Source organism: Terrapene carolina, unplaced genomic scaffold, assembly GCF_002925995.2.
Source record: "Terrapene carolina triunguis isolate 2854851 unplaced genomic scaffold, T_m_triunguis-2.0 Scaffold613, whole genome shotgun sequence".
NCBI lineage: Eukaryota > Metazoa > Chordata > Testudines > Emydidae > Terrapene > Terrapene triunguis.
The window spans coordinates 529664-549938 of NW_020664964.1; the positions used below are offsets into that span (position 1 = coordinate 529664).

Consider the following 20275-nt stretch of genomic DNA (forward strand, 5'->3'; position numbering starts at 1 on the left):
ATAGACTCTTTCCCTCTCTAGGTGCTGCATATAATATTTTGCATTTTTACATTATCATGTAATACTTGTTCAGTTGTGTTCCACTGAGGCCTGGTCCACACTAACCCCGCACTTCGAACTAAGGTACGCAAATTCAGCTACGTTAATAACGTAGCTGAATTCGAAGTACCTTAGTTCGAACTTACCGCGGGTCCAGACGCGGCAGGCAGGCTCCCCCGTCGATGCCGCGTACTCCTCTCGCCGAGCTGGAGTACCGGCATCGACGGCGAGCACTTCCGGGATCGATTTATCGCGTCTAGACAAGACGCGATAAATCGATCCCAGAAGATCGATTGCTTACGGCCGGACCAGGAAGTAAGTGTAGACCTGCCCTCAGACACATCTAAGTGTGCTTTGCATGTCAGAATGATGAAAGGCTGTCTCTCTTCTAGCCTACTATAATTTTTGTATGGTTTGGTCTGTACATCAGGTTAGCTTGCTGTATCATCCTGATAAGCCCAACCTGGGTGAAATGTATGTCTATGATTGCTCACCAAAGCTGGATAAAAACCCTGATCCTCTTCAAAGAATCCAGGAGATCTAGTTGTATTAGATATACTGCAATCTTCAAAATAGGATGCTGAAAATATCCCAGGATACTTTAACATCCATTGGTTATTTTATAGTACATCCAGGCAGTAGAAATGAACTGAACAGTTTAGGTGTATGTCTGCATTCACCCTTTAATATAGTGTGTTCTGAAAACCAGAGTGGTAGTAGGCTTTCTTCTCTTTTGGGCATCCTCATTTCTTTTGTGGGTGGTTATATTCTGAAATCCATAACGTTCCTTTGTAGACAAAGCCAGCAAGTGGAACGTTCCATGTATGAATTGATAGACATTCTGAAGCACAGATTGAAACCAGAAGACAAAAGCAATCTGCAGGTAAGATCTAAAATGTAAATAATTGTGAAGCATTTCTTAAGCCGCTTATATTTCATTTATGAAATATGAATTATTTGGAGCCTTTTTATTTTGTCTTTGCTGTTTCACTGTGACTTTTCAGGATTCATTTGCCTGTGGACATCTTGATATGAAACAGAAAACACGCTGCCAGGAATGTCTGTCCTGTAGTTACTATAACCTGATGGGGCAGCTTTGTCAGAAAAATACTGACTCTCTAGTCAAATGTAGGTTTTTCATTTTAAACTATACTTACTTTTATTTTTTTAATTGTATGACATATTTTTATAATATTTTAAAAATTTCTGAACTTGTGGTCACAACTATAATTTTTCTAAAATGTTCTATTTATCTAGGCACCAGGATTTCTTTAGATGCTTTAAGGCGTCGCTTACATGTTCTCAACTCTAAATATCAGATGACCAAGTTCATAAAAGATCAAAGAGTTCCGTTATTCAAAGCTGAAATTCAATTGGCCATTCCAAATGTTGTCTTGAGGCCAAGTCTTGATGATATTCAGGTAACATCAACACAAATAAATGCACATCACAATCATTCTTGGTATCACATACTTATGTAAATAAGTTTTTTTTTTAAATAAGGTATGTCTATTTAACCTCAGATAAGAATAGAACTGAGAAAAATAGGACAAAATTAAAAAAAAAAAATCAATGGTACACAAGATGGTATCTTGAGAAATTAGAAAACTGGAGCCATCAATCAAGATGTTATACTGGCCAATAAAAACAATAATTCTACTGGAAACTTAACACCTCTCATCTATAATCCTCTACTTTAAAAAGGAAAACTTTTCAAAGAGGGTGTACAAACCAAAGAAGTTGAATTCAAAGCAATCAGTAAAAACTCAGGCTGCGCCCATTACTTACAACTCCTGAAGAATATTCAATGACCATATAAGTGTGAAATAACAGCTATATATCAGTTGCCACACGATGAGGCTCTGATTTAGTGAGGCATTTAAGAATGTTCTTAGGTTTAAGCATATGAGTAATCCCATTTTATTTCAGCAAAACACTTAAGCACATGCTTAAAATCAACTGCTACGTGAATCACTTTACACTGATTCCAAAAGCAATTGGTTATAACGTGACTGGCAGCCTAGCAACATTTTGATCTGCCACTCCCTAAATCAATCGTAGAATTCTCAGTCAGATTTAATTTGCAGCCTGTGTGGTCTGGGAACAAGAAGTCAGATAATAAAAAGTAAATTTAAATACTGTAGATAGAAAGGGTTGTATGATGCCATCATTTGTACAGCTACAAATGTATGTGACTAGACTAAATAAATGTATAAAGGGACTCTATGATGGTTGTGAAATAAGATTAAATTAATTCTGTTAACTGCCTCTGTTTATTCCTCTTTAAACAGGTTATAATATAATAATTAAACCACAATGTGCTATGAGGTATAATTAATGTTTGTAAAGCTCTTTAAAATCCTTGGATGAAAGGCATGTAGAAGTGTAGGGATTATATTAGTATGTGGTTTAATCCATGTTTAAATTAGATGATTTTTTTAAACAGGTTTAACTTTGTGCTGTTGTGGTTAGGATATTATGGAACACCCCTTTCCTTTCTCAAAGTATATGAATTATTTGGGTGCCCTATAATATATCACTTATTAGAATACAGCATTGCTAAGTGGAAGAATGTAAAGATGAGAGGTGCGTTTTTCAACTTTGCTATTAATCAGGCTGTTTTTTTTTAGTGAGGACTGATCTTTATGTTTGTTTAAGGTGAATGTTTTACTCTTTTCAGAATGCCGTAAACAAAGCAGTAAATATCATATTATCGATGGCCAGAGATATCCCACTGTGGAAGTTTGCTCATTTACATCATAGACAGCAGCAGGTAGAGTACTTTTTAAAATTTAAATTGCTTAGAATGTTAAAAAAGAATGGTTAGAGAAACTAAATACTTAGGGTTTATACTTCTAAATTTCCTAGGAAAGGTTACATTTACATTAATTTTTTGACTTGTAGTTTTGGATTTTTTCTGGTGAGGTAGATTGTACAATTTACTGAAAACATATATATATTTATGTAAAATCTTTACATTAAACAATCAGTTAAGTAGAAGACATATTCATTATTAGTATGTTTCTTGAAAATATTTTCCATATTAAAAAGAGCACTAGCTTACACAAAGAGATTTTTACAAATAATGTTAGAGTGTTAGTGCTATTACAGACTGTAGGAGAAAACTAACATCATCTGTGTTTTATTATGCAGCTAATTATGCATAATAAAACACTATTGATCTTCCCAGAGAAAAACAGTATTAAGATGGTGTTAAGCTGGAGAATACATACGATCAGTAATGTAAGAGTAAAAAAGATCACATGGATGTTGTAGTTGCCCTAAAACAAGCACTACAAACACAGGACAGTCATAGTCAAGGTTAAACTTAAACTCCACACTTGTAAGCAGGGCCGGCTCCAGCTTTTTTGCTGCCCCAAGCGGCGGAAAAAAAAAAAAAAGATAAAACCGTGATCGGTGGCACTTCGGGGGCAGCTCTACCGCGCCGCTTCATTCTTCAGCGGCAATTCGGCGGCCGGTCCTTCCCTCTCAGAGGGACTGAGGGACCAGCCGCCGAAGACTGAAACGTGCCGCCCCTTTCCATTGGCCGCCCTAAGCACCTGCTTCCTGCGCTGGTGCCTGGAGCTGGCCCTGCTTGTAAGGGTATGGAAATGCACAGTTAAGGCACCCAAACAACCTTAAAATTCTGCTTTGTAGTGATGCTATGCAATAAGCATAAAGTTATAGTTAATGCATTTTAGTGATGGTAGTACCAGATTAAATTAAACTGATGTTTTAAAGACACTTTCTTTTTTCCATCTAGTTTTTGTCTTCATAGAGAAGTGTGCAGATCTCCCACTGTAGGAATAGTTGGTTCAGCACATGGCTCTTAAAGGGAGGTGGGGAGCAAATAGGAAAATAAGTGGACCCTTGAAGCTTCCAAAGGAGCTTCAATGTGTTCCCAGAGAAAAGAGGAAGGGAGGAGGGAAATGAGGGAACCAAAAGGACATACGAATACCCAGTTTATCCAATAAAAATATTAATCATTGTGAGCAACCTCCCTTGGGCTGGTGGATCCTAGGCTTGTCATGCAGGTGACATGTCTGCACTCTAGGGGCAGAGTTATAATTACTAGCCGGGCCTGCCAGACGACCATGGAGTGGCAATAGCTTTGGCTTAAAGAAGAAGAATATTGTATTTCTATGTAGCCCTCAGATGTAGGGGTTTTAAAAAGTTAGAGGAGCATACTGTCTGGACTGGTCCTACCTGGATCAGGCACAGAAACTCCATGGCACATTTTTGGTTTGCAACCCTGTATATAACAGGGACAGGGAAAGCAGGCTTCAGATACGTTGATTCAGGAAACATGGACAATTTTCAAAGGCATGATTCTTTCAAACCTAATGCTCAATGTGTGTCAGAAATGAGTCTGAACACTTGAGTTGAACAATGAGTCCAACGGGTCACAGGGACGCTAACCCATGCATGCCTGTGACAAGGTAAAGACTCAGTTAGCATAACAGGATGCTGTCCCCTAGGCCAATACGAAGATGCCCCTCCTATGACTTCTTCTTTTATACATTAGTACAAACAAGTTACGTATTACACTCCAGATGTTGTTAGTTACCACCCTTATACCTTGTACCTGCTAGTTTGAACAAAACATCCTTATCCATTATCCTGTCATTCCCTCCTTATCTTTAGGAGGGGTCGGTGTGTTCTTGTATCATCTCTTAGGAATGTATTAACATAATTACTTGAGCGATATGTGTGGTTTTGCGCCATCCTCTCTGGTCAGGAATGTGCTTATTTGGTGTTAGCTTATACCTAGCATGTTACTGTTGTGCCAGCACCAGCTCTACTTTGGTTCACAGCCTTTGGTTCACACTGTTAGTTATGCCTAGGGCTCCAGCAAGGTCTGCAGACAGAAGACATTTCTCCGCTGGACAGTGGAAATCATGTCCTTTCTAGCCATAGTTAATACATACAGTAGGGTGTGGTGTTTTTTTTTTTTTTTTAAATACTGGTGCTACTACTGGAATATCTAGGAGTGTGGGGCCTGCAGTGCCATGCCCCAGCCATCTCAGGTTGAAAGTCAAAGGAAAAACTCTGTCTGATTGAGGGTTGTCCAAATAAATTCTCTATCGCTATGACCATCAAAGAGGGGAAGGAGCTGGCTCTAATTCCAGGAAAGGGAAAGAGAAAATGCTTCATTTCCAAGCTGGTTCTCTGAAAAGTGGCTTTGTAAAAATGGTTCCTTTTTATTCAGCAGATCTGTTCCCTGTGTGTAGTTAGTCATATCTGCTGATTTCAATGACAAAAATAAAGGATTTACTGCTTTTTCCTCCTCTAAGCCCTACATCATGAAAACAGCTAAGAGAGAAGGAGTAGGATTCAATTTCTCCTTATGCATCATCAGAACAGAATTGTTTACTATGTTCCAGTTACCCCTCTGCAGCTTACAGAAGCTTGTATATGCAAGAAGGAAAGAACTCAGCTTTGCTCTCAGAGCCTAGACAGGAATGGCAGGGCTAGCAGTTTAGTGGACCCCCCAATAATGTTACTCGTAAACTCGACACAAACATGGAACCCCACAAAGCCATTTTTACAAAGTCACCTTTAAGAATAGAATTATAATTCAGTGACATGAGCCAAACTAAGAGCAAGTGGTTATTCATGAAGGGTGTTTTTCTTTTATTTTTATCTGCGCTCATAAGTTGCTCATTCTTGTTGTAGAATGTTAAGTAAAACTACTGGATGCAGGTTTACTCTTGTTTCATTTACAGCAGATGGAACAGCCTGCTGCCATTGAGCTGGGTGATGAGAGCAAACTCACCAAGATGGTAGCATTGAGACCTTTGGACAAACAGATCAGTGAACACAAGGATGTGAACAAAGTTATGATCCAGCTTACCACAATAATTTTATCTCTTAAAACTGAGGCAGTGGATATTTTGAAGAGCTTTGCTAAATTCTCCAGCATCTGGAATCAGGTTAAATAGATATATTAATATATCTCACTTTATTGCAAAACGTGCTACTTTTTACTGGGTAAAATGATCTGCTTTTGGTTATATTAATAAATTGTGTTTCCTGTAAACAGTGAATTATTTTGACTCTCATGTTTTTTCCCCCCTCGAACATTTTCTAGGAGCAATAGGTTTATTTTTTGTACGTGTTTGCTATATCTTAAGATTTTACAGTATAAAGTTGATACCTCAGCCCTAATACTTCCCTTTCTTTCTTACTGACCACATAAATGACCACAATTCACTGATGAACTATGTCAGAAGAACAAGGTGGTGAGGTAATATTTTTTATTGGTCAGAAGAAGACAGAAAAAACAAAATGTTGGTAGCACAAAATCCACTCTGAATCTTTCTGACAACAGCAGAAGGACTTGCTACAGGAATGTGCCTCAGCTGTATAGGAAGCAAAAAGAACCATCTTCTCCTCCACCATTGCCTCTGGGAAATCAGAGCCTGCAGAGATGTTCCAAAGAGTGAACTGGCTAATCCTCCCTGAATGCATAAACGAGGCCTCAGACACAAGCACCAGCTGCTGCAAGGAGCTTTCATCCAACTTCACAGAAAGGATAAACTGCATACAGGAAAAACAACCCAGGACTGAAGATTTTAAAACAGAACAGAGTCCAGGATGGTGGATGGGTTTTTGCTCTGAGTTTGGCCCCATCACATACTTGTGGAACTCTGAGGACTGGCTTGGCAAGTAATAACTTGTGACATAGATCTGGGAAGCTCCTGATTAGTGAAAGCCAGTGCAGAGAAACATATGTTATAAGTGCGTCCTTTAGTGAGGACAGACTACTAACCCTTCACGCTAAAGAATGAGAGAGTCTGTCTGATCCTTGCACATGATGAATGCCATCTCTCTAACTACTGGCTGCTTCCAATCTCCACTCCTAAGCAAAATCATAGAGTACACTGTGACAACCAAGCTCCAACAGTCTATGGCATCTGCTGACTTTCTGGATCCTTCACAATCAGTCAGACTTCAGACCAGGGATTGCCATTGAGACAACTCTAAAAGCCCCTATGGGGAGCTACTGCATGGCCATGAATAGGGGCTGAACTTCAGTGATTACCTAACCTTTCCTCAGCCTTTGACAGAGCTGGCCGCTGTTGCTGCTGCTGCACTTACAAGACTTGCGAGATTAAATGATATAGCACTGTAATGGTTTCAATCATTAAACCATTAAACAAATGGTTTCTCCAGGAATATCCCAAGAGTTGTGAATGGCGGCTGCTCTTCATCTACAAGAGCACTTATGTATAGAGTTCTGCAGGAATCAGTGCTGTCCTTCTTCCTCTTCAGTGTCTCTGTGAGACCATTTGTGCAAATTGTGTGTTGCCACGGTCTCCATAACTAACAATACACAGGTGATACTCTGCTTTCTCTCTTCTCAGGAGATGCAAAAAGTGTAATCACAAAAGACCTCCCAATGCCAGCTACAGATTAGCACCTGGATGAAGATCAGATAGTTCAAAATGAGCCTATACAAGACCAAAAATATATCTGGGTATGAGGGTGGAGGTGAAACTGCAACTCCAACTTGTCCAGAGCCCAACAGCCAGCCTCCGTAGGAGCAGAATGTCATGCCAATGCCATCATTAGTATCTCCTCCCACTAAGCTCCACTGTATGCTAAATGATCTGATGCTGAATATGCCCTAGTCTTATATTGGTAGCTGTAAAGTATAGGTAAAAAACATACAGTTTCTGGGAGAAGGGACTGTTGATTCATTCAGCTACTGTTAGGTGGCTATGGAGTGTATTTTCAACTTCATGAAGATGTTCTAGGTGTTGGTGAATATGAGTTGTTCTGCAACGAGTGGGGATGGGTAGACTAAAAATTCCCACCATAGTTTTGGTAGCTTGATTTCAAACTCCATAGAAATATTTGGAGTGGTAACTGGCATCATGGTCTGTGTCAATTTCCTGCTGACAGATACGGAAAATGTGATTCAAAAGGGGAATGGGGAAAAGGAGAGAAGACAGGAAAAACAAAGCAGTTGGAATGATTTATAAAACTTAAATTAGATTTTAAGCTCTTTGAGACAGAGACCATGTCTTCATTTATGTTTGCACGGCACCTAGCTCAGTTCGGGGATAAGGAGGCTACTATAAATGTTAAACAATAATACACAATTCTCCAATTATGCAGGATCCAGAGGAAAAAGTAAAAGAATTTCTAGAGACTAACCCAGTGATGTCTGAATTCCAAACACAAATTAATTACTTTTCTGTAAGTATTGCCTAAAATTCTTCTGCTGTTCAGAGAAAAGTTATAGTGCAGTAAAGTTAATAATTTGTTTTATTCTTAGCAATTAGAAATCCAAATTAGAGAACTGCCAAGTCATTGCATATTGGAATCAGTGGATTTTGCAACTGAGTCTTTGAAAATGGCCTTAATTCAGGAATGTCGTTTGAGGCAGAGATCATTTGGATTAGCTTTAAATAAAAAAGCTGCCATGGACATGGATGCAATTTACACATTCATTGATAATCTCAGCAAGCGATTAAACAGGCCAATCAATGATCTTGATGATGTGCGAGGAGCAATGGAAGCATTAAAGGAAATACGAGAGGCTGAGATTAAAATTGACATGACAGTTGGACCTATAGAGGAATCTTATGCTCTGCTACATAAGTATGATCTACTGTTTAAAGATGGAAATGCAGAAAGAGTTGATGGGTTGGCATATGCTTGGAAGAACCTAAACACACAGGTACTGTAGCTTTATCACTTCTAGAGTAGGCAAAGTACAGTCATTCTTGTCAGAATTTTTTGTGCCACATGACTGGAGGAGAACCAGTTTATTTTAAACATTCACTTATTTCAAATCCTCCTGATTATTTTCACTTTTATGCATATATTTACTTATGACAGGTATTGAAGATTCAGGACTTGCTGCTTGAAGTGCAACCATCCATGAAAACAGATTTACTGAATGGTGTTAAAAAGTTCCAGATTGATGCTGTGGAATTTTACACAGACTATAATGAAAAGTGAGTGAATCATGGTGCAGTACAACATTATGTTACATTGGTAATTGTTCCAGAAGGGTACATCTAAGGTGTCTTCAGGAAACTAACAAGAGGCTGTAAGAGGCACATTACAGCTGAAAGAAATACATAGTTTCAAAAAGCACAATTTTTTCCCCAATGTGTTTTACCGTTAAAGGTCTGGGTTGGGCAAATACTATTATTGCCATAGATTCAGTTCAGTGTAAGATTCAAGTTTGAAATGTCAGATGAATTAATTAGGATTGGAAAAAATAAGAATCAACCAGAACCTCAGCCCAAATCTCAAGTCAAACTCTTCTAAGGTCCTGATCCAGCAAAGCACTTAAGCATGTGTTTAATTTTAAATGTGTGAATAGTCCCTTTGAAGTCAATGGAGATTCAGACCTGCTGAAGCCCATTACCCAGTGCACTGAGCCATCCAAGTTTCTAGTTGGGGCAAAAATCATATACCTTCATTGTATTTACTTGATGGTTTAATTTTGTCTCTGGCACTAACTGTTGTAATCTTCTCCATTGAGGGTTGATTGCTATCAGTGTAGTGATTTTCCCTTGTTTCATGAAGAGTGAAAGTGAAAATCACATTAATTAAAATATATATTTAAAAACAAAAATAAAAATTAATGTAAAGCAATAGAAACAAAATAAAAAAATTGTTGACCTTTTTGTTCATGTTAACTTCAGATGCTGGTAGTTAGGGTGAGTTGTGTCACCAGAAATGTAGGAAAGACCCTTAGGAAAGACCTAACATCTGATGTCAAAACAATTATATTTTTGGTCTCTCTTCTCAGATCTTTTGTGATAAACATCAATTATCAGAAAAAAATCCCTTATGTTTAAAAAATATTTCATAGTATGTGGGCTAGGAGAGTTTTCCATTTCTTTAAACAGTACCTCTATGATGCTCTTTGGAAAACCTGCACAATTGGTATTACTGTATATGTGAATTTGACTATGTTGATTTTTGCAGAGGCCCTGGTGCGGAAGACATTCCTCCCTGGGAAGCAAGTGATAGATTACAAATCTTCCAAGCCAAGTTTGATGAACTGTGGAGGAAGTATATCACTTTTTCTGGTGGGGAAGAATTATTTGGTCTTTCTGTCACAGGTAATGATGCCACAGTTGGAGTTCAAAACATCACAAAATGAATGTCAGGCAAATAATATTAGCCAAGTGTTTGTGTGGTTGCTGTCTGTCTGGCAGCTTTGTCCATTAAGGTTTGGGTCTTAGTTGTACAAAGGGCTAATCAGATATTGTCACTGGAATATCATCTCAACATTTGCTTTTGTAATCTGGAGGTCTAAACAAATATCTGGAGAAATTAAAAGGTTATGGATTTTAATTAACTCTATTATAGGCATCTCTAACAAATCTGTGGCCACTTAGGACCTCAATATGACAACAAAATAGACCTCAGGTACTTCTGCTTCAAAAACATGAACTAAAATCAAAGGAAAACTATAGCAGTTGGAGCAGTTTGTATCCAATACCAAACTGGTTCCCTGTTGCCCAGAGGCTGGAGGTGACATATGTAAAGGTATTTAGGCACCTAATGATGCAAGTAGGTACCTACTGGGGTTTTCAAAAGTGCCTAGGAGCTTTTGAAATCCCACTAAGTGCCTATCTGCATCTTTAGGTGCCTAAATACCTTTACAAATCTGGCCCTGAGTGACGGCAAAGGTGACTTTAATCTACCTTTGCCCACCTTCCTCAGGTGCACAAAGAGGTGTTGTGATACACCTGAAGATCTGGGTCAACATCCTCAAAGGAATCTTTTATTTGCAGTCACAGATGGTTTAGACAACCCTGTGCAGAAATGGAGTTTAACCATACCTGACATAAAGAAGACAGCTTTTTTGAGAAATGGAGCTCTGAAGGAGATGCAACATGACAAATTCTTGTTAATATAAGGGTATGTCTGCACTGCAATTAAACAAACGCAGCTGGCCTGTGTCAGCTGACTCGGGCTTAGGTTACTGGCTGTTTAATTGCTGTGTAGATGATTGGGCATGTCTGCGTGGTCCCAGAGCATGGGCTCTGGCCTGAGCCCAAACATCTACATAGCAACTGAACAACCCCTTAGCTCAAGCCCCGAGAACCTGAGTCAGCTGACACAGGCCAGTCCTGGGTGTTGAATTGCAGTGTAGACATACCCATAGTGACTGCACCCAGGAGAGAGTGTGCACGCTTATTGAAGATTGGCATCTTGGATGGAGTCTGCCTACCTCTGACAGAAACCTGAGCTTCTGTCTCTGTTACGCTTTGGTGACACTTTTAGAGTAGATTGTCTTATCAATACAGTATTAATGAATTGAAATAAAAATTAGTTGAATTGAGTGTGGGTACTAAGGTCTCTGCGGTCCCTGTGTGAGTGGGCATGGTTGAATAGGAGTACTAAGCTGTGTGTGTGTAGGCCTACGGGCTGGCAGGGTTGATGAGGGCAGGGTAATTAAAAACAACCGGGGATAGGGTTAGAAATAAGGGACAGTGAGCTCTCTGACAGGAAGGGATGGGCTACAGAAAATTACATCATGGATAGCTTCTCTGGGAGATGGGGTCCAGCAAGGCTCTGGACCACATTGGGGACGTTGACACCTTATCCTGGGCCCTGTAAATCCTGATAGTGATACTGGTAAATGCTTTCAGTGTCAGCTTCATTGTAGTAAAATATGTTCCTTGTCTAGAGTAAAGTGCCTTCCCCAACAAATGCTTTGGTTTAAATTAAAGTTATGACAAAAATGCAATAAACACCTTATTTTATAATATTAAATTTAGTGCTCGCCCTGTGAGACATCAGAAATATGTATACATACCTATCCTCTTTTTGGTGCTTCGTGGTGTGAAAGCTTTTCCATTACAAGGACAGTCCATATTTTACTATGCCACAATTCCATAGGAGGAGGTGGCCATATTTTTCTAATAATGTGCAATACAAAGTCTAGCTGCTAACAATAAATAATAAATTAATTTGTTTAAAATGTAGATCCTTTACTGGGGCATTACGTAAGCTGGTCAAGGGATCTCTAGGAAGCTGGCATTTTGTCATAAGATGAATCTTTTAAATAATTTCCTCCCACCTTTCCCTGCAAGCTTCCAACAGAGCGCCTCCCTAGTAGCAAAAATGTGATGGATCTCAATGAAGTCCAATGCCATCCAGAGGCAGCAAGTTATATGGGCCCGTGGTGCCCATGCTCCATCAATATTCATGAAGGTGGGCCCGCCTCCATCAATGTTTGGGCCCCAGGCCCTGTGCTTTGTGGGGCCCCGCGCCATAGGTCGGCAACGTGGGGCGCTCTCATCTCGGGAGCAGTCCCCCCATCCCCGGAGTTGCTGCGTGCTGCGGAGAGGCCCCAGCGCCGACCCAGCTCCCAGCCCATTGGCCGGGAACCCCGGGCAATGGGAGCTGCAGGGTCCGATGCCAGAGCTGCCTGGCCACGCCTCCACAGCAGCAGGGAGGGGGAGGGAGCCGCAGGCAGAGAGAGCCCCAGGAGTCTGTCACTGTCAGAGAGACACAGACACAGCTGGGGATTGTGGGGACAGACAGATGGAGCTGGGGGCGGGGGAAAGGAGCAGTGATGGGCACCCTGGGGCTGGCATAAAATACACAGTTCAGAGGGGACTTCCTGAGGGGACTATAGCAGTCCCCCCACCCCCCGCAGAGCAGACCTGGGCTGCGGCTGGCTCCGTCCATCACTCCCCCAGCCCCACAGAGACCCACACAACCCTCTGCCCCCCCCGAGAGACCCCCAACGACCCCTGTGCCACTGTCACCCCTTTCCAGAGAGCTCCCCCTTTGTGCCAGACAACTCCCCTCCCCCACTGCCTCCCCTGCTTCAGAGCTTCCTACAATCTCCCCCTTTGCTTTCCTCCCCTCCCACCAGCCCATTGGCCGGGAGGCTCCCAGCCTATTGGCCAGCAAGGCCAATGGGAGCTGCACCGGAAGCAGGGTGCCTGCTTGCAGATGCAGACCTGCCCAGCTGTGCCTCCACAGCACGGGGAGGGGGAGCCACAGGTGAGCAAGCTCCAGTCATCATCATCACCACAGGCACAGCAATTCTCTGGATATTTAATTTCACTGAGGAAGTAATTCAATCTTCTCTTCCTTTCCAGACAGTTTGTGGCTTTTCCTGTAAGAAAACTTACAATTTCTTTGCAAAGAAGTCCATTTATAGTTTTTTCACTTGAGAAGCATATTTTCTGGTTGTTCATAAGCTCATTTATTTTGTTAACTCGGTTTCATAGGCAATTTTAAAAGTCACTTGAATTGTACCTGGTTTCTTCCATTGGTCCATGGAAGATGTGTAGATTTTTATTTCTGTGGGCCAAACCACCCTGTGTAGAAATGTAAATGTCGGAGCTAGAAAAGCTGTGCAAGGGTACTGGTCCCTTCAGGAAATTGTCCTCAAGTCATTCATTCTTCTGGGCATTCCATTCTATTGTTCCCTCCTATAGTGATAGTGATCAGTGTTTCCACCCACAGGGAAGAGGCAGAAGACTGGGTCAACCCTGCAGTGACTCTGCCTCTACCCTTGTTCTCTGTCTGCTCCCTCTACCAGCCCCTTTGGTCTCCCTAGGATTACCCCTACCATTACTCCCTCTGCGTCGTCTTTCTCTGGAGCTTCTCATGAAGTAAAGGCTGTCATTACAGGTTCTTACCTCTGTAATGTATTTAATTTTGATGTATTTATTAAGTGTTAATTAATGCACTATTGGGAGTCCCCTTCAGCCCTCTGTATAAATTGATCCTTCTTTTCATATGTTTTGCCCATAGGGTTTTCTGCAGCCCTAGGGCAGTCAGCAATAACCCCTGTGCCTTTGCAATGGGGTGAGGGAAGGGGACTGTGGGTTCCCTATTTATGTGATTTGCAAGAAGTGTTATCATTACTCAAGGTACCAAATGTGTTTAAATGATATAAGTGCCTTGTAAAATCCCAAAGCAAGCTCATTTTCATTTCTCATATAATCTCATATGCAGTATACACACATTTTTCATTAATTATATGAGTTGAATTTATTATTATTATTGTTGTTATTATTAGCTGGGTTACTGGGGTTTTTTTCAGTGTGGCAAAATGTGTGCTATGTTATGGGTTGAATGATTGAATGACATAATACCCCCTGCCCCCAATGTCCGTCACTAAGTCCGGTAATTTTGTCAAGTGTTCGTCGCACATGGTGGTGCCTACCCCTGCCTTGTGCTTCAGGGGGTCACGGGTTCCAGGGCGGCCTGGGGAGTTAGCGGGGGGCCTAGCGCTGGCAGCAGTGAGTGACCTGGCCCCAGCCCACTCCGCTCCACCTCGCCGGCTCCCGGCATTGCTCAGGGGCAGGGGCTTCGGGAAAGAGGTGGAGTGGGGGCGGGGTGGGAAGAGGTGGGGCAGAGCAGGATTGCTCGCTGCTGTCGGTGCCAGGCACCCTGGACCCCGCATCCTCCTGAAATGTGGGGCCCACCCAAAGCGCGGGACCCGGGGTGGTTGCCCCAGTCCATCCTATGGATGGGACGGATCCACCACCAAAAATTATACAAACCTGCCACCCATGATGCCATCTAGACAGTAATTTATAAACATTTTCATTATGAGCTACACTAATTCAAGATGTTTATCCTCTTTCCCATACAGAGACCCACTCATCCAGACCCATTTCTTTGTCCTAATCCCTTGCCCATCTTTTCATCTAGGTTGTTTATTATCAACATTGTTTTCAATCAAAATTGTAAAAAGAACAGGAGTACTTGTGGCACCTTAGAGACTAACAAATTTATTTGAGCATAAGCTTTCGTGGGCTACATCCCACTTCTTCAGATGCATAGAATGGAACATATATTGAGGAGCTATATATACACACACATACAGAGAGCATGAACAGGTGGGAGTTGTCTTACCAACTCTGAGAGGCCAATTAAGTAAGAGAAAGAAAAAGAAAAAAACCTTTTGAAGTGATAATCAAGATAGCCCAGTACAGACAAGTTGATAAGAAGTGTGAGAGTACTTACATGGGGAGATAGATTCAATGTTTGTAATGGCTCAGCCATTCTCAGTCTTTATTCAAACCTAAATTGATTGTGTCTAATTTGCATATCAATTCGAGTTCAGCAGTTTCTCGTTGGAGTCTGTTTTTGAAGCTTTTCTGTTGTAAAATAGCCACCCGCAGGTCTGTCATTGAATGACCAGACAGGTTAAAATGTTCTCCCACTGGTTTTTGAGTATTATGATTCCTGATGTCAGATTTGTGTCCATTAATTCTTTTGCATAGAAACTGTCCAGTTTGGCCAATGTACATGGCAGAGGGGCATTGCTGGCACATGATGGCATATATCACATTGGTAGATGTGCAGGTGAACGAGCCCCTGATGGTATGGCTGATGTGATTAGGTCCTATGATGATGTCACTTGAATAGATATGTGGACAGAGTTGGCATCGGGCTTTGTTGCAAGGATAGGTTCCTGGGTCAGTGTTTTTGTTCAATGATGTGTGGTTGCTGGTGAGTATTTGCTTCAGGTAGGGGGGTTGTCTGTAAGTGAGGACAGGTCTGTCTCCCAAGATCTGTGAGAGTGAGGGATCATCTTTCAGGATAGGTTGTAGATCTTTGATGATGCGCTGGAGAGGTTTTAGTTGGGAGCTGAAGGTGACGGCTAGTGGTATTCTGTTATTTTCTTTGTTGGGCCTGTCTTGTAGGAGGTGACTTCTGGGTACTCGTCTGGCTCTGTCAATCTGTTTTTTCACTTCAGCAGGTGGGTATTGTAGTTTTAAGAATGCTTGATAGAGATCTTGTAGGTGCTTGTCTCTGTCTGAGGGATTGGAGCAAATGCGGTTGTATCTTAGAGCTTGGCTGTGGACAATGGATCTTGTGGTGTGTCCTGGATGGAAGCTAGAGGCATGTAGGTAAGTATAGCGGTCAGTAGGTTTCCGGTATAGGGTGGTATTTATGTGACCATCGCTTATTAGCACAGTAGTGTCCAGGAAATGGACCGCTTGTGTGGATTGATCTAGGCTGAGGTTAATGGTGGGATGGAAATTATTGAAATCATGGCAGAATTCCTCAAGGGCTTCCTTTCCATGGGTCCAGATGATGAAGATGTCATCAATGTAGCGCAAATAGAGTAGGGGCGTTAGGGGACGAGAGCTAAGGAAGCGTTGTTCTAAGTCAGCCATAAAAATGTTGGCATACTGTGGGGCCATGCAGGTACCCATAGCAGTGCCGCTGACTTGAAGGTATATATTGTCCCCAAATGTGAAATAGTTGTGGGTGAGGACAAAGTCACAAAGTTCAGCCACCAGGTTAGCTGTGACATTATCAGGGATACTGTTCCAGACAGCTTGTAGTCCATCTTTGTGTGGAATGTTGGTGTAGAGGGCTTCTACATCCATAGTGGCCAGGATGGTGTTTTCTGGAAGATCACCAATGGATTGTAGTTTCCTCTGAAACCAATCAAAATTGTGTATATCTTAGAATTTAAACCATTTGTTCCAGCTTGCTCCTGGGTCAACTCCTCAAATGTTGTTAAAATTCAAGATAGAGCAACCTCATAGGTGTTCAGAAATTTGGTCACCCCCTTTTTTTTTTTTTAAGCAAACTCAGAGGAGAAGGGCTCTCCATGGAGCAAGTCAGAATCTTTAGTCAGGTTCTTTAACTATTAACCTGATCCTGAGTATAATGTACAATGAATAATGCTAAGTTTGTCACTTATATATTTAGTAAAAGTCATGGACAGGTCACAAGCAATTAACAAAAATTCACAGAAGCCTGTGATCTGTCTCTGACTTTCACTAAAAATATCCCTGACAAAAGGGAGAGTCGGGTTCAGCACCCACTGCTGCTGCGGCTCCTGGGTCCCCCACTGCAGTGGGATCTCCGGGATCCCGCCGCTGGCCGCGGTTGGGCAGCTGGGGGGAGTCCCCCCGCCACTGGCCGCTGCTGGGCAGCTGCGTGGGCGGGGCTGGCTGGGAGTTCCAGCCCCACGGCAGAAAATGTCACGGAGATCAGTGGAAGTCATGGATTCTGTGACTTCTGTGATCTCCGTCACAATCGTAGCAATGACGTATGCTTACATTTTATTGTAACTTTGCCTAAAAAAAAAGAAAGAAAGAAAGAAATGGGCCCGCAAATGGCAAGTTTGACATTTCTAAATTTTAACAATATATTTAGCTCGGGATTCCCAAAGCACTGCAATAAAATGAGTGAAATTTTTAAAAAACGGGGTCCTTTCTAAATGCTTCTAACTTTTAACATATTTTATAGGATCATTTTAAATGTTATTAAATCTGTACCTCTCTAGTAACTGGTGCAAATTTGGGAAGAAAATATTTTAGTTTTCCTATGAAATTGGTAGACTAAGTCTCCACTTTAGCTGCCTTCTTCAACACAAATTTAAGTACAAAGTCATGAGTTGTGTCTCCATAATATGGTTAGGTTTATGATATAAAGAAGTGGTCATACACTGGCTGGAAACTGAGTAATTACTGTGGGCCAGATTCTTACACTCTTGCTCAATGGGACTGTTTTTGTGACTATTTGAGGAATATTCACTACTCAGTGTGAATAATGGTGTCAAAACCTGACTCTTTATGTTTATTAAAACTTCATTTTAAAAAGGCACAGATTATATTTTTCTTAAATAGTTTGAATCTAATAGATAATCACACTTTGCTTCTTTTAAAATTTGGAACAGAATATCCAGAACTACAAAAAATAAAACGGGAGCTTACACTGCTTCAGAAACTTTATGGTCTTTACAATTCGGTTAATGCTAATATCAGTGGATACTATGAAATATTTTGGAGTGACTTGGACATTGAAAAAATTAACAGTGAACTTCTGGATTTTCAAAACAGGTAAATGGTTTAGTATAAGTTGAAATGCATCAAAATTCTTCTCTGCCATCTTTCATTAATTCATGAGAGCTGATCCTTCAGGGAATTTTTTCAGCATGCTTATATATTTCCAACTTTGGCCTTATCTGATATCCAAGAGACAGAAATTTCAGACAGAATGAGGTAGAAAAAAATCAACACAGCTGCTGCATGAATATAAATACATTGAACGCAATAAGGTGATAAGTAACAATCAGCATGGATTTGTCAAGAACAAATCCTGTCAAACCAACCTGATAGCTTTCTTTGACAGGGTAACAAGCCTTGTGGATGGGGAGAAGTGGTAGATGTGATATATCTTGATTTTGATACTGTCTCACATGACTTTTTCATAAACAAATTAGGGAAATACAACCTAGATGGAGCTACTATAAGGTGGGTGCATTACTGGTTGGAAAACTGTTATCTGTGGTTAATAGTTAAGTTGGAAGGGCATATTGAGTGGGGTCCTGCAGGGATCAATTCTGGGTTTGGTTCTGTTCAATATCTTCACCAATGATTTAGATAATGGCATAGAGAGTACACTTATAATGTTTGTGGATGATACCCAGCTGGGAGGGGTTGCAAGTGCTTTGGAGGATAGGATTAAAATTCAAATGATCTGGACAAACTGGAGAAATGGTCTGCAGTAAATAAGATGAAATTCAATAAGGACAAATGCAAAGTACTCCACTTGGGAAGGAACGATCATACAAAATGGGAAATGACTGCCTAGGAAGGAGCAGTGCGGAAAGGGATCTGGGCGCCACATTTCAGGATAGATGTGGACAAATTGGAGAACATCCAGAGAAGAGAAACAAAAATGATTAAAGGTCTAGAAAACATGATCTATGAGGGAAGATTGAAAAAATTGGGTTTGTTTAAGACTGAGAGGGGACATAACAGTTTTCAAGTACATAAAAGGTTGTTACGAAGAGGAGGGAAGTAAGTTGTTCTCCTTAACTTCTGAGGATAGGCCAAGAAGCAATGGGCTTAAATTGCAGCAAGGGAGATTTAGGCTGGACATTAGGAAAAATTTCCTAATTGTTAGGGTGGTTAAGCACCGGAATAAATTGCTCAGGGAGGTTGTGGAATCTCCATCATTTGAGATTTTTAAGAGCAGGTTAGACAAACACCTGTCAGGGATGGTCTAGATAATACTTAGTTCTACCATGAGTAGGAGGGACTGGACTAGATGACCTCCCAAGGTCCCTTCCAGTTCTAAGATTCTATCATTCTATAATTGGGTCCTTCATTTGCAACCTAAATCTTTGAGCTTTTTAGGCAGAATTCTGTCAAGTGACTATCAATTTCTATACCCTCAGTTTTCTTATTTTCTTTTATAGGAACCAAAGCCTTCCCCCTCTGTCAAGCTTGAGTAGCCAGGCTTGGTTCATAGGGATTCTTTGTGAGGGCTCAGAGGAGAAACATTTCCCACAGTCCATGGAACACAGTAGAGCCATGAAGTGAAATCCTGACCCCACCGAAGTCAATGGAGATTTTGCCGTTGACATCAGTAGGTCCAAGATTTCATCGAGGGAGTGGCCACAACTGAATCTGTAAGACTGCAATAACCCCTACCACTCCTCTGCAGTATGTGGAGCAATGGGTGGTGAATACAGCTACTGGCAGATCCACTGGATTTGATCCTGCTTCTCCTTTGACCCATTCCTGCCCTAACTCAAAATCCTGGTGTACAGTGATATGGGCAGAGTTGTCAAAGAACTGAGCTCTATGACAGGCAAGTGTGCGGACCCTATGTACAGGCTTCAGATATTCTGTTCCCCCATCCGTCACAGCTGGGATTATGGCCCGGTAATGGGGTTGGACTCACCACAGCGGCGCCTCCTGCTGGTTGGTTAGGGAATTAGCTCTTTCAGCGGCGCGCCTTCGCTAATGGTGTCTCGCCCTCCATTACTTTTTCAGTTTCCACCATCCTCACAGTCAGACCCATGTCACTCCCAGACTGCGGTGTCCACTTCTAGACACTGCCCTCTGTCTGTCCCCGCTCCCTGGCTCTCCCCTGCTTCCAGGGGACCAGCAGCTTCTGGTTCTATCACTCGCTTAAGTGGCTCACTGCAGTCCTCAGTCTAGCCCCTTCCTCCAAGGGCACACTGCAGTCTAGCTTAGGCACTCTCATCACTGGCAAGTGGGGAGGAAAGGGGGGACCCAGGTCTGCCCACTACTCTGGGCCCCAACCCAGGGACCCTCTAGCGGCAGCCACTTATTGCCCTCCTCCAACTCTCCTCTACTGCCTACTTCTCTGGGCCACTTCCCTGTAGCCCCAGAACCTTTTCTGCCCCTTTGTGTTAGGGCCCCAGTCTGGCAATGGTCAGCCTAGAGCTCTCCCAGCCTCTGCTGACCCTGACCAGCGCTGCTCTGTCTTAGGTGCTTCTCTAAGA

General features: G+C 41.8%; 1 protein-coding gene across 1 annotated transcript in view; it reads left to right on the forward strand.

The window, feature by feature from the left end:
- Window positions 1-20275, forward strand: part of LOC112107756 (dynein heavy chain 5, axonemal-like) — a 273895-nt gene that overhangs the window by 63303 nt on the left and 190317 nt on the right. The window contains exons 22-31 of the mRNA XM_026659242.1: window positions 835-922; window positions 1044-1167; window positions 1297-1460; window positions 2720-2812; window positions 5769-5972; window positions 8164-8244; window positions 8324-8728; window positions 8890-9008; window positions 9994-10130; window positions 17693-17855. Coding sequence (XP_026515027.1) covers window positions 835-922; window positions 1044-1167; window positions 1297-1460; window positions 2720-2812; window positions 5769-5972; window positions 8164-8244; window positions 8324-8728; window positions 8890-9008; window positions 9994-10130; window positions 17693-17855 — 1578 coding nt within the window. The remainder of the gene's footprint in view (window positions 1-834; window positions 923-1043; window positions 1168-1296; window positions 1461-2719; window positions 2813-5768; window positions 5973-8163; window positions 8245-8323; window positions 8729-8889; window positions 9009-9993; window positions 10131-17692; window positions 17856-20275) is intronic.